The following is a 15,800-nucleotide window of genomic DNA, read 5'->3' as shown; positions in this document are numbered from 1 at the left end:
CAGAAAATATTAATCAGTGGCATTTAATATTTTGGCTTTTATAATTATATTTGTTAGTCTTTCTTCATACAAAAATAGTAACAAAATAAAAAGGTTGAACCTCTGGTTGAGTTGACATGAAATGACCCAACATAGTTTTAATTATTTATTCATGTATTTATTTATTATCATTATTAGCATCTTCACTGTCATGCTTTTGAGTCATTTGGTGGTGGAATAAAATCCATAAACATGAAAATAAATAAAATTAAGAATTTCTAAAGACACAGTTCTTCATTGAGAACATATTATCCAAGTATATGAAGGCTTTATGATTAAAAACTACTACTCCTGGGTAATCATGCAGTTATTACTCTTTGAAAGCTGTGACACATGCCTGTGACCTGCCATCTTTTCAAAAAAGAACATGAACTGTTATCAACATCAGTATCATGATATTGGCATATATTGACCATAATGCTTCACTCATTTACAATAAACCACAGTCTATCTGTAGTTTTTGCTAAAGCATGACTGTAATGCATGAGTAATGTAAACAAATTTGCTTTGACATTGCACATAAAACAATTAAACAAGAATAAAAAAATAATATGCAGTGTATTGTTTATTGTTTTCTGATATTAACAAAAGATTTCAAGATTCTTTTGCGTACTTCTTGGAGTTTTAATCCGTAGATTATTGGATTGACAAGAGGTGGCACAATAAGCATCTCTAGAGCCAAAAAATTCCGCAGATTCTCTGAGACATCACTTGAGCCATATCTGCTATACAAGGCATCAAAAAACACAGCAACAATATAATTCATCATTGTAATCAAATGAGGGACACAAGTCTGCCAGAATTTCTTTCTGCACTCTAGTGATGCTTTACATGCAATGATAAGTTTAATATAGGAAAAAACAATAAATACACACAGGCAAGAATAAAATGAAATTACAAAAAATCCATAAATATTATTGATAACAGTTGATTCACATGACAGTTTTACTATAGACCAGTTGTCACAGTACAATTTATTAATTTGATATTTACACAATTTCATCCTATTTGACAACACAACACAAATGATCATGTAAACTAAGGGTAGGATCCAGCAGAAGGCAAGTAATACACTGCAAGACAATTTGTTCATCTTCGAGTGATAGTCTAAAGGTCGACATATGGCCAAATGTCTGTCATATGCCATCACTGTTACTGTAGTACAGTCACACATAACTGAACTGTAGATCACAAAAGCTTGAAATGCACACATGTAAGAAGGAATCACATATGAATCCAGCATTAAATCATGTAGGAATTTAGGATAAAATCCTGCAGCTCCATACATATCATTTAAACACAGATTACACAGAAAAATGTACATTGGTTCATGAAGGGCTCTCTCCAAGACAATAACAACACTGACCCAAGTGTTCACAAACAGTATCAGAATATAGAGCACCAAAAAGCATGTGAAATAAATATGTCTGAATGATTTTGAGTCTTTTGGTTCCATCAGGGTGTAGGTTGCAAAAAAGGTAATATTATTCATGTTCTATTGATGTAACTACACAATTTTAAAATGTATTGTATTTTGATTCTTTATGTTCACCATAAAACAATTAAAAACAACAGTTATATCTAAAATAAATGAGCATCATATAAGACAAAAATCTACCTAAATGACAAATAGCTTTTAAAGACAATGATTTCTAAAACCATTCAACCATTACCTTAAATGCTAAATTTCAAATCTTGCAGTACATGGTCTCAGTCAAGATTTGGAGGCTGTAATAACCACTGACATGCCTATAAATAACGTGTTTGCTAATGGCAACATGTCAGTAAACCCCAGGGGTTATTCTAAGAACTTGGTTGGTCTTTCATATGATACTTTGAAATACACCATTTTTTGTCACTTAAATCACCAGATGTTTTGAAAATAAAGGACTAAAATGTGCTTAACATATGTGAAGGCAATAAATAATATTTATCCACCTTATTTTTCACGTAAGAGCGGGTGCAGCCATTTGTAAATTTAATGTGTTTGGCTTTTGGTGACATCTGCTTTCAGTTATTTTTAGCTGTACAACTCTTTATACTGCTTGATATTGAAGATTTTTCTTACCATAATATTTTATTGTAGTGTTGTAATTAAAAACACACTGGTCTGTAGTGCAAATTGTTTTACAGTTTACTACACTTCATTACTCTTCTAGTTATTTCCCTGTAGCGGCTAATTGAATCAGAAGTCTTGCACAATAAATTGATTTATTGAAGAAGTCAATTAATTTATTTGTTGGAAATGTTTAAATGATGCTTAAACAAGCATATTGAGTAGGCCTACAACTTTTGTCAATGTAAATATTCCCTTTTTCCATGATCACAGAGGAGGAGAATCAGAGATTATGGGTCACATATTTTGGTCTGTTTTTCTGCACATATGTGCCTTATTATTAGTAAATTATGTACAGAATTTGGTCTCTAATATCACAGTCTCAGTGTATTAAGCCACATTAAGCATTTTCTTTACATGAGAGGAACGTTTAACATGTAAACGTGTTGCGTTCATATTTTAGGCTCATGATATGCGTATCTCCAAACAGTATGGTTTAATTGATATGTACAGAATTTTTTGTTTGTCTTGGTGCATTAAGCCACATGAAGTGTTTTTCTTGTTACACATTTTAGAATGTCCTTGTTCAAGTTCTGCTAATTCACAAGCGGAGTGAGAGTCATACTCGCAAAGGTAACGTTAATTATTAAACCAAACAAAGTCGAAACTTTCAAAAATACTTAACAGTGTGTTTATTTTATTGAGTGATGAGCAGTTGGTTTTATCAGTGCCATTATTAATAGATTTGCCATCCGGCATCTTCTCGTCATCTTCTCGACCTGGTGTTTTTACGAAAAAAAATAAATAAATAAATTGACCAGTTTTCTCTCAGAACGATGATATGAGTTACTATCGCCATTATCAATACAGCATTAATGACATACAATGGTGACATTTTACACAATCATGACAGAAAACAAATTACTGCACTAAACTCAATTATGGAAAGGCTGCGTGATCCTTCCAGCATGCCGGATAAACAAAGAAGTTACCCAGAGCTCAATGCGGCGTGACGTCACCTTCACATTCTCAATTGCGTGTAAACTCTGAAATGTCATAAGAGTCCCATGAAAATGACGAGAACCACCATGCCAAGTTCTTTTGTTTGGGTTTATTAACATGTCAGATCAGATAGATGCACAGATTTTGGGAAAACAATTAAAGACACAGGAACGGCAACATCAAATTTTATGAGACATCGCACCCACAAAGGTTAGTCAAATTAACTCACACAGCTGGCTATTATACTGCGATGTAGCTGTATGACTCTTTTGAATTGCCAGCCTGTTAAAATATGACCAAAAATATATCTAACCTTTAAACCTATTATAAACATTCAGATTTTAGTTTTTCTAAGAAAATGTTTGTTCATTTATTTATCCATGTCTTTTTAGATAACTGGTATCAATCTCAGACAAAATAATTTGCCAGATCTATGGAAACCCTTAGAGGTTGTTCCACATTATTAAGCAAGTCACAGTTCTCATGCAATATGGGGAGGAAGAAAGATCTTTTTGAAGATGAAAAGCATGAAATGGTGCAATGTTGTGCAAAAGGCATGAAAACAACTAATATTTTGTGAAAACTGAATGGAGATTATCAAATTATCATAAGATTTGTGAGTGATTTAGAGCACAGCAGAACTAGGTCAGATAAAGGCTTACAGAGGAAAGTTCCTGTCCAAAAAATTAAGTGAAGTTCCTAAACGTAATTTAGGGAGGAGCGAGCCCATCTAATCTTCCAATCAACAGCCAGAGTATATAAGCAGCTGCTTACCTCTCTTCAGTCTCAGCTGTTTCAGCATCCGGTAGTGCTGTACTGAACAATGTCCGACACCACGGAAATTCCACCATCCCCCTTCAGACGACGAACTTTCCCCGAGACACCAACAGTCACATCTCGCGTAAGATCGGATCACACAGATCCAAACACGGATGCTCTTTCTGAGTGCTCATACAGACCACGCTGCGGATAGCCACTCTCTCCTCCACGCTCAGGATCGCCCGTTTAACTGCGCCTCATCTGTCTTCTTCACAGACTTCATCTCTTCTTTCTACCGCCGCTAATACACTGATTCTACCCATTTCAAATGGTCCGCCAACAGCCTACGTCAAGTCCTCTCCAGCTCTGGAATTAATTTCTCCCGCAGATCATCAAAAGCTAAACTCTACGATCTTCTTTAGTTCTAACAACAGTTCCAGCATGCCAACAAACACTTCAGCATCATAAAAGCAAGACTCAGAAGTTTCTCTTCCGACCTGATGTCCTGAACATAAACATTTACAGCACGCTAATCCACAGTCCGTTGCCGCCGCACGCACTTCCTCGTCCGCCGTTTTTCCGCCCGATCAACAACAGCTGCCGCAAAAACAGTCCCGCTTTTCCAGCTCTTCCCATATGCAGCTCCACTCCTCCGGCAAGAACTATCCAAACTTACTCCTGTCTACCGCACTTTACTTCCTTCTATGGATTATGAAATGAAGCCTCTTGAATCTTGAAGCTTTTAAAAATAAATAAATACATTTACAGCAGCCATAAACCAGCCAGTGCAGCCAAAGAATATAGATGTACAGCTCAGTCATTCCATTAAGCAAATAAAAGCCTGGCAATGTTAAACGTGTAGATTTCTGATAATATATTTTCCATACTAATGTGTTGCAATAAACTTAAATATAACAATAAAAATACTAACCGAGTTTGATGCAAGTAAATCATGCTCTAATTATGATAGGGTTTTATACTGTCTTTATGGCAGAATGTACGATCATGTAATGTAATGTAATATATATATATATATTAGTAAATGGACTTTAAATTCCGTAAACCTGTAGAGTAGTGGTCTGGGTTCAACATTCTGAAACGCACGGCATTCATGTGACTGGAAAGATAGTTGAGACGTCTTTTATTTATCACCGCTCCTCTGAAAACATATGCATTCATTATAATTGAGCTGTGTATTCGATATGAGATTTGAAGCTTCAGTTTCATATGTAACATCACTAATTCCTTCTGCTTTTTCAGTTCTTTTTCAATCTTCTTCATGATAAACCCCTCGCAGATGGTTACTTCTTGCTCACCCAGGAAGCGGATCCTAGCGTGAGGCTGCCTCCGCTAGTCGTCCCTCACCCTCTATCCGTTTACAACTTACCTCATTCCTCCCCTCCCTTCTGTTCCCCAATTTCTTCTAACATTCTTCTTGGCACAGATCCTAGCGTGAGGTTGTCTCCGCAAATGATCTCAACACTCTTTTTGCCCACCAACCCCTTTCTCTCACTTCAGCCATCTTGGACACTAGTCAGTAATGGAGCCCTCCTCCCAGCATCCATCTTTTTCCAACACCAAACACTTCTTCAGGTCTGAGCCGCTTGCCAGCCCATTCTCTCGCAACAGCAGTCCCTCTTCCAGCTCCTCCCAACGCAGTTAACATGGAACAACCAACATTCTCAACCCATAACTGTTCCCTAATTCCATCAGGTGCAGACATTTGATCTTCTTCCTTTGAAGCAGTCATTTTTATATCTACCTCAAGCTTTGCAGCTAAGTGAGCAGCCTCTCTCTTCTTCAATCATTATTTCCCAGTTAGTTAGTGAAATGGACACCATCCAGACAATTTCCAACCAGTTCTTTTTTCAGGCCTGACAGAACATTTCAGCCGCAGTCTGGAAAGTATACCTGACTCCAGCTTGATCTGCAATAACTTATAATCTGCAACAGCTGGACCTGATATAGTGGAAGGCCTCATCAAAAAGAACTAGATTCCAGATTCATGATCGGCCCATTTTGATTCTCCACCTTATTCCGCATAAGCCCAATTGGAGTAACCAAATTAGATGAATTCTCCACCACCACAACATAGACCAAGCAATCATTCTCATAAACCTGTATCCCATAGTAGTAACAGCCAATCTATGGGGTTCCGAAATGTTAATTGCCCCTTAGAATTTCCGCCTGTTACCAGTTCATCATCATAGATGAACATATCCCAGGTCACCAAAATAAAATCACAGATGTTTTATCTTCTTTTTCAAATTTAGAACATTGGCTCTGGAAGCAGACTCCAATCAACTTCAATTCCTCCTGATTCAGAACTCTCATTCGTCTGGTCCATTCCCTCAAGACCTCTTCATAACGCATCCACAAATACCATACTGCAAGCCGTTTCTCTCAGAACAGGACTGGACAGCTTGGAGTTCCTTCAAAAAACTTCCACAGAGCTTTCCAGGAGTTTTCCCTCCTTTCAGTATCCTTCATCTCTTACCTCCATCATACCAATTTAATTCAGGAACAATCAAAATCTACCTCAGTGGCATACATTGCTCTCCAAGTTCATCCATGGCCAACAGTGCCCTGACTCTTCAAGTCCCCAGATATCCCTCCTCATCAAAGGTTTACAAAACCAATCCCCCTCAGCCAAACACCAGACAACCTTGTAACCATCCATTTTTCTTATCTTTCTGCAAAGGTGCAGCCATCACAGCAGCCCAGAGGGGCCTATCCGAACACCAAATTAAAATGATCGGTCGATGCCCCGCCTTTAAAACAACATATGTTCGATCAGTTCTACATCACAAACACTAGCATCTTTCTGAGTCTGGACCGCTTCTCCCTACTATTTTTGCATCTCCCCGAACAAGCGGACTGGAGGTACCAAGGATCGTATGTCCCATAAGGATTGCAGTGGGCCCTCATGTCCTTATGTGATCCAAACCACCTTGGAAGGACGGTAGCTCTGCGTTTTATCTATATACCGTAGGCTCCCTTTTTCTACGGCAGGCAGGTTCGCTCTGGATATCAGTGGCCCGTTTTCCCTTTTGGGACGAGGACCTCCTTCCCCTCTGTTGGCAGCTGGGGGCCCCATGTACTTCTGAATTCATGGGCCCCCATGTTGCAGACGTTGCGGCGGGACGTTCTCCAACCACGTACTCAAACCTCCAGTACCAAAAAACACTCCCGCAGGAGTAATTTTAGAAGTCACTGCCGCAGCAGTTCAGCGGCGAGATGCATCCTAGTCAAACTCACACAGCAGCAATAAACGCAAGCTCCCGACAGAGTTCCTTAAATAACATTGCCGCAGCAGAAGCCTGCTCATAGCTCCACATGGTGGACATAGTAGGGCGACGCGTTCCAGCCCAGCTCCCACAGGAGCCTCAATAAATATCACTGCTGCAGCAGTATTCATTCATGACTCCAGGCCAATTAATCACAACCACCTTGTGTTCCGACATAGGAAACACTAGTGCCACTCCTCACCTCAACTCTATTCTTCATGTTGCTTTAATCTTTCGCTCATTTTGGGGGGGTAACAAGCATTAACCATCTGGGTATCCCATATACATTAAATCCTTAAGCATTTTCAACCATCCAACTTGCTGTCCCAAATTTATTCTGCACTTTTTGGGGGGTGTATCAGAGCTCGAGTTGAAGATGCTTCATCGAGCCCCTCCTCAGTGGACAGCAAGCCAAATTAGCTAACCTAATATCCTAAAGATTATATGGGCAAACAAACTCGTTAATTGTATTAAAAGGGCAGCTATAAAAAAGCCAGTGTTGAGCAGCAAACGGGTATTTGAAGCTGCTGGTGCCCCTGGAGTCTCAAGAAGCTCAAGGACAGGTCTCCATGCTGGCCCCATAACTGCCAGCCAGCATGGAGACCTGTCCTAAAACGTTAGCACGCTTTGATTGATGGTTTGGAGATCGCGTGTTTCTCCGTTCGAGAGCGCATTTCCTGTTCACATCTGCGACAAAACAGCTGATAATTTACGAACGGAAGCTCACAGAAACGTGAAAAGGGTCTCATTTGAAAGAAAATATCCTAAGCTAAAAGATGATATAGTGTGACTAATTGAAGCAGCCCTTATCAAAAGTGCGGGGGTCGACTTCTATATTTTCAAAACTGCGGGGGTCCTGACCCGCCTGTCCCCCATGCCAACGGCGCCCCTGGCTGCATTTATGTCATAAAGAAGTGGCTAAATATTATTATTTGGTTAATTTAGAAGAAATCTACAGTTGCAAACAGATGGTGGGTAGTAGGCTTATAACAAACACCATCTAAATGTGTAATTTGAAAGTTTTCTTTCCATTAGAGTAAAAGAAGACATGGAAGCAAAAATAGACAAAAATCTTAAAATTGTCTGCTACATAAAAGAAATGTTCTAATAACACCAAAAGAATTAAAACAATTTATTGATTTGTGCAAAATAAACAAATTATTAGTGCAACTATGTCCCTCTCCTTGGTGCAGTCATTTATTCTAAATATATAGCTTGAAAGTAGTGTAGAAAACGTCCCTGCTCCTGCCCCACACCATTAACTCTCTTAACTAAAGTCACTTCCGTTACATTATTAAGATGGCACAGAAGTCACATCTCAAGTAGCAACTAAAGTCACTTTCGTTACATTACTAAGATGGCACAGAAGTCACATCTCAAGTAGCATATACTGTACACTACTGTACATCGCAAAGTGTCAATGAATCATTGTGACTTGGTTCCCCAGCATGCTTTGCAGCCGGGGACAAATCAGAGTGATTCCTTATTCGAACTATAAAAGTGTGAGTATAGTTGCTCTCAAATATATTTTTGGTGAACTCCATAGTCACTTTATTTTCACATTAACAAAACTGCTAAAGGTTTTTTTTTTTTTTTTTTTTTACAGGTAAAAATAATGACCACAACTATCCCTAGTCAAAACTATTGTGAACTATCCTGAGACTCAAAGCGCTGACTTGCATAAACAAACACCCCACTTCTTGTTTTTCCTCACTGCATTATTCGCAAGAGATTCAGATATCTTGACAAGAGAATAAAGAGATGGTGCAATAATCTTTCTTAGAGCCAGAGGTCATTAACTATCATAAGTTTAGTCATTACTATCATAATTATCCCTCATAGGACATTATTTCTCTGTGTGGCCATTTTCCCCAGAAGACCAAGAACAGTGCTATTCTTGGTGATGGCATAGAAAACAGGATGGGACTGTTACAATTGCCAATACAGAGATAATGTACAAAAAAAAAAAAAAAAAAAAAAAAGAAAAACCTATTTTGCTGTTTGATGGCATTCCTCTCTTGGGGTATGTTGTCAGAAAAGGTCAACATTGGGAAAAACATGGGCAATAATGTTGGAAATATTACAAAAAAGCTGTTGAATATATATATTTATGTGTGTGTGTGTGTGTGTGTGTGTGTGTGTGTGTGTGTGTGTGTGTGTGTGTGTGTGTGTGTGTGTGTGTGTGTTAGTGTGTGTGTGTGTGTTAGTGTGTGTTAGTGTGTGTGTGTGTGTGTAACAGGTATACAAAGTTTACTGTTAAATATATATATTATTATTAGAATTGACACAAAATTGTTTATTTTCATATACCTGATATAACTGCCTAATTGAAATGTCATGAGCCAACATAATTTCCTGTTTTGTCTCCTCATCTTCCTCTTGGAAGAGATGAGTTGTAATCTGGCTCCTGAAAATCTTTTTAATCTTTATTTTAATTAATGTTTTTATGTTTTTATTTTCACTCCAATTTATGTGTATAATGTTATCTTTGTGATTATTTTTGTCATTTCACCCTTTTTGAGTTATATTTTTTTCTAATATATGGAAATGGTGATCACATGGTGACAAGTGTACATCATATGTTTTACAGAGCACGATAAGGGCGAGTCATTTATAGTGGCTGTTTATTTGTTTTATACATCAGGTATGTTTTCTGTTATATAATTTTTCTTGTTTAATGTGATTTATTTCCTCTTTGCTTTTGGAAATACATGGAAGAGAGCATGATAAGGGCGAGTCACTCATAGAGGCTGTTTATTTGTTTAATATATCAGGAATAAAAGATCGCTGAAACTGCAGCTTGCTGTCCAGTTTTTCATAACACAACGTAGTCACTTTTGTGGCCAGCGGTTTAGACATTAAAGGGTTAGTTCACCCAAAAATGAAAATTATGTCATTAATGACTCACCCTCATGTCCCGTAAGACCTCTGTTCATCTTCGGAACACAGTTTAAGATATTTTAGATTTAGTCCGAGAGCTTTCTGTCCCTCCATTGAAAGTGTTTGTACGGTATACTGTCCATGTCTGTACTGTACTGTGACATCAGTGGGTTAGTTAGAAGTTTTTGAAGCATCGAAAATACATTTTGGTTCAAAAATAACAAAAACTACGACTTTATTCAGCATTGTATTCTCTTCCGGGTCTGTTGTCAATCTGGGTTCACGACTCCGCAGTGACACTGCTGATGTAAGACGCTGCTGACGTGTTATCTAGTGCGCCAGAGCTTCGTTTACAGTCTGAGGGAGACGCACGCTGTATTCAAGCTATTCTACATTGTTTGTATTTTGGTATTGCTATATTTTTTAAAATGGTGCGTAAGTGTGCACGTCACGGATGTCCTAATCGCCAAAAACAATGACGTAAAAGTGCATTACCAATGCCAACAGATGAAAGGATTCAATGGAATCAATTCAATGGAATCAATTCAATGGAAAGGATTCCGGAAGAGAGTACAATGCTGAATAAAGTCGTTGTTTTGAGTTCTGTCTATGTACAGTCACAAAGCACGGACTGGATAGAGCAAGCCTGGCTGGGTCTGCCTCCTCCGGGGGCAGCGCTTGCAGGCTCACTACCTGGTCCCTGAAGGGAGTGGTAGGAACCTTGGGCACATAGCCAGGCCAAGGTCTATGTGGCCATCGCCCTGCCCAAACTGTAGGCACGATTTGTCGACCGAAAATGCCTGCAGGTCCCCTACCCTCTTGATGGAGGCCAATGCAACCAGCAGCAAAGTCTTCAATGAGAGAATCTTTAAGTCTGCTGACTGCAAGGGCTCAAGGGGAGCATTCTGGAGTGCTCGAGGCACCAGAGCAAGGTACCAAGAGGGTATGGAGAGAGGTAGAGAAGGATTTCACTGTCTCGTCCCTCTAAGGAACCTGATGACCAGGTCTTGCTTTCCAACAGACTTGCCATCGATGTGGTCATGGTATGCAGATTTTGCAGTAGCATGAACTTTGAGAGAGAAGGGAGACAGCCTACGCTCCAACCTTGCTGCAAGAAGGAAAGCACGACTAGGGAGTAAGTCACCTATAACCTCCACGTCCCATCCAGGAGTTTCCAGGGGTCTGGAGGTGGGTACCAAGGGGTGCCCCCATCTCTGGGAAAGAATGTCCTTCCTTAGAGGAATGCGCCAGGGAGGGGCTGTAGTGAGGAGCATGAGTTCTTGGGACCAGGTCCGGTTGGGCCAATAGGGTGCAACTAACAGGACCTGCTTCTCATCCTCCCTGACTTTGCACAAGGTCTGTGCAAGTAGGATCACTGGGGGAAATGCATATTTGCAAAGGCCCCGATGCCAGCTGTATGTTAGTGCATCTGTGCTGAGTGTTCCCTCAGATAGGGAGTAAAACAGCTGGCAGTGAGAAGTTTCTGGAGAGGCAAACAGGACTACCTGAGACCACCTGGGGGTTGAGCACACTGGGGACATGAATGGCTTGAAGCACCCTCAGATGCTTCTGACGCTAAAGGAGTGTGACGGGAGCGTAGACCACCTTGGAGGTTGATGTACGCAATTGTCGCAGTGTTGTCTGTATGGACCAGCACATGCTTGCCCTGTAACGGCATCTTCAGGTGGCTCAGAGCAAGGCGTATTTCTAGCAACTCAAGGCAGTTGACATGCCAATGCAGTTGGGGGCCCGTCCACACCTCTGACACTGCATGCCCGTTGTACGTGGTACTCCAGCCGGTGGCAGAGGCATCTGTGAACACCACAGCACGCTGGGACACCTGCTGTAGGGGCACTTCTGCCCGAAGAAACAAGGGGTCCAAACACGGGCCTTGCTGGCATTCTGGAGTGATTGGCACTCAGTATGTGCAGCATTGCCATGCCCATCTCGGGACTCAGCCGTGAAGCCAAGCTGAAGTGGTCTCATATGAAGCAAACTGAGCGGGGTTACAACCATTGTGGCTGCCATATGCCCCAAAAGCCTCTGAAAGAATTTCAGTGGGACTGCTGTCCTGCTTTTGAACGTATTCAAGCAGATCAACACTGACTGAGCACATTCCTCTGTGAGGCATGCTGTCTGATCGACCGAATCCAACTCCATACCGAGAAAAGAGATCCTCTGCACAGGGGAGAGTTTGCTCTTTTCCCAGTTGCCCTGAAAGCCCAACTGGCTGAGTTGACTGAGCACCAATTCACACAACTGATCCCGAGACTGAGCTAGGATGAACCAGTCGTTGAGAGAGTTGAGGATGCGAACGTCCTGTTCTCTTATGGGAACAAGGGTTCCCTCCATGACTTTTGTGAAGATGCAGGGAGACAGGGCCAGCCCGAAGGGCATACTGATATGCCCGACCCTCGAACGCAAAGCGCAGAAACTGCCTGTGCCGAGGGAGAATCGAGACATCATTGCAAACCAATCTTGGGGGCGGATGCACTCGAAAATGTGTTTCTGCATGAGCATTTTGAACGGTTGCTTGTGGATGTCGAACATGACCAACTGAATGGGAATCATGGGTAACCTGAGACAATTTCTTGTTGTTTTAATACCAATATACTATTGTTGATTCATTTTGTATTTTCCTTGTATTTTTACCTTGTAAAGTGCTTTAGAGAAGCTCTTTTAAAGGTGCTATAGAAAATAAAGTTATTATCATTATTATATATAATGTCATCTAACTAGAAAAAGTATCTTGGATTACTGATTAATATAATATTGTATATATAACTTAATATTTTAATATTGTTGAAGTGTTCATCTCGCTGATTTCTAAGTGGAACCTACTCTACAAGCAAGAACATTTAAAAAAAAAAAAATTAAAACTCAAATCAACATTTCATATCCATGATTTTGTGTGTGTGTATTTGATAAGTAGTTATAGTCAGACAGTCATTACTAAATAAACCCCAGGATGATACAAATCCTGATCACCTTGTCCAAATGTATTTTGGGATTCTGAAACCTCAGTGTGCATTAAATGCATGTGCAGCATAATGACAGGATAAAGGCATCATTCATTTTACTATTATTTTTTCTTAGCTTTATTTTACATAAAGCAGGGGCAACCTTTTTTTTTCCCGACAGTGCAATCGCTTCCTGCTGGAGCGATTGCACAACACATGCCGCGAGCAGCAGATCTTTTATTATGCCACAGTCACCGGCGCTGCTTCCGCTTTTCCGGTCATGAGTATGAGTTAACGCAGCTCTGTTTATCATATTAGATACATTTGAGAGTGTCGAAAAATTATGTTATAACGTTACTCTGTGCATTCGCTCGGTGGCTGTTGTGAGACACTGTTGCACACTGCAGTAAGCTAGATCAATTTTAGAAAATCATATTAAATGCTGGTTGGCTTGTGTTGATAAATTGCATGCAATTAATTTTAAAACATATTGTATGATGGAGAAAATTCTGTATCACTGTAACTAAAAATAAAGCTGCATCTGATTATGCTATGTTAGCTACTTCACAAAATAGTGTTTTTCTCTGAGGCATGGTAAAGCATGGTACTCGAAAAAAAATCAAGAAAATTAGATTCAAACAATAATAGCTCAAATGTGTTGAGCTATATAACAATAATTAGTTAGTCTGTAAATATATCAAAACAGTTGTTCCCTTGTCTATTAAAACATGTAAATATTAAAGCGTCCTTAAAGCGACTCTTCACACGTCCCGGAGCCTTGGTTAACATTGCAATTTTCTCACAATTTACAAATAGTTGGAAACATTTGGGATATTGTAAGTACTCAAGTGAACAAAATATGTAACACTGGCCTTGTGGTTTTTGTATATTTTACTGCAAAATTCTTACATATTGCACCTTTAAAACACATAGAGCAGGAATATTAGACTGCTGTCTAATAAGATCCAGTACACTGATACGGATACACATGCATTGTCTGTCTCGTTTTTCTCTTAAAGGTCCCATGGCATGAAAATGTCACTTTATGAGGTTTTTTAACATTAATATGAGTTCCCCTAGCCTGCATATGGTCCCCCAGTGGCTAGAAAAGGCAATTGGTGTAAACCGAGCCCTGGGTAAATTGAGAAAATGAAAGCTCAGACAGCCCAATCTGGAATCTTCCCTATATGTTGTCATACGGGGAAAGGTTACCTCCCCTTTCTCTGCTTTTTCTCCGCCCATGAGAAAATTAGCTACTACAGTGAGATTTGAGCACAATATATATATATATATATATATATATATATATATATATATATATATATATATATATATATATATATTTTTTTTTTTTTTTTTTTCCTCGAGAGACATCATGCCTTGTAAACAAGCGAAGCATGGCAGTTGCTCAGTGTTTGGATGTACAAATGAACACCAAAGTATTTTTTTACTTCCTTCATCCAAGCCTATGAAGAAACAGTGGGTTAATTTTATTTTCTCTGGTAATGCGCTGATACAACTTCCCATAGTTTTGTATGTATGCACCACACATTTCTCTGATGACTGTTTCCTCAACGTGGGCCAATACAGCCCAGTTACTGTCGCTAATGTAAAGGTAGACAGCATCACGTATGTGTGTGAATACACACACTGTAACACGAGTGTTGTACATTTCTTTGTTGTTCAGATAACCGTTCTGCTGTTGGTGTTATGGTGCACGCGATATCCACATTTCCAGATGGCAGAGCTTGATGTAATTGTAATAAGATTGTAAAAACTTTTAAGATTTATGAAATAAAAAAAATATGTAAACAAATAAATGATGTTGGCATGGTAGCACATTTTCCACAATGGCACCTATCCGAATAATAATCCGCAGAGTATTGTTATCCACTTTTTCATGAGAAATTCTGTCCAAATGTCCTGTTTGTGATGATGACCTCTGAAGTCCCCACCAAAGGAAGTAGTCCATTTTAGCAATTTGTTACCAACTGCCATTTTTAAGACACAATAAAGGTTTAAAAAAATCACAAGCGGGTTATAACTGGTGTGTTTTATGTCATAGATCAAAACGTGAAAATATTTAGAGACTTAACCACAGACCACAGACCTTATTTCAGGCAATTTAGCAAAAACCCATTCAAAAAACCCATTGACTTAGGGGCGATGGAACCGGAAGTCCTAAAATGCTTACTTGCTTCCGGGTTTTGCCTACAAAAACACGCCATTGCTGAGGTACTCTATACACCATTGCATTATCCCTGGATAACTTTTGAATCACTATAATGAATATAGTGTATAGTGAATGATGAATAATGCATTTATGAATTCACTATGTTCGTATTGTTTACATTATATGCACTTAGGCACCTATTACCAACAAAACAGATATGTGATGCAGTTTTACTGACCACCTGCGGTTTCGACCAGGATCATTATTGTTGTGACCACTCCATTTTTCAGTTTAATGATATATATGTGGTTCCCAAACTTTTTTTTGAGTGGAGTACCCCCTGAGGTATTTACCATCCTTCTGCATACAACCTCTCTTCCACTTAGATTTCACCTTTTAAAGGACACCATTTGCCCCTTAAAGTAGAACTAAGTAACTTTTTTTACCTTCATAAATAGTTTTCTAAGTCCTTACGATGGTTAATTGATTTGTAGTGGTGTGTTTGAGGTGTGCACTAACCCCCTCAGGCATGTCTAGGCCAGAATACAGCACTTGCAAGTTGAGCTGCATCGACTCGACACAATCTCGCCTCATGTTCACGTTCACGTGAGAGTGACAAAATGCTTTACGGTAATTCAAAAACA

General features: G+C 39.4%; 1 protein-coding gene across 1 annotated transcript; it reads right to left on the bottom strand.

The window, feature by feature from the left end:
• Nucleotides 1–604: 604 nt before the first annotated feature.
• Nucleotides 605–1,531, bottom strand: LOC137013007 (olfactory receptor 2A12-like). The gene has a single exon (XM_067376562.1). It carries the CDS (start codon nt 1,529–1,531, stop codon nt 605–607), a length of 927 nt encoding a protein of 308 aa, XP_067232663.1.
• Between the last annotated feature and the right edge of the window lie 14,269 nt (nt 1,532–15,800).

The sequence above is a fragment of the Chanodichthys erythropterus genome, chromosome 22 (assembly GCF_024489055.1).
Source record: "Chanodichthys erythropterus isolate Z2021 chromosome 22, ASM2448905v1, whole genome shotgun sequence".
Taxonomy (NCBI): Eukaryota; Metazoa; Chordata; class Actinopteri; order Cypriniformes; family Xenocyprididae; genus Chanodichthys; species Chanodichthys erythropterus.
This window is presented reverse-complemented; position numbering and strand designations above follow the sequence as displayed.

Coding starts and splice junctions, on each gene's coding strand:
- LOC137013007 (XM_067376562.1), bottom strand. CDS start 1,531: ATGAATAATATTACCTTTTTTGCAACCTACACCCTGATGGAACCAAAA.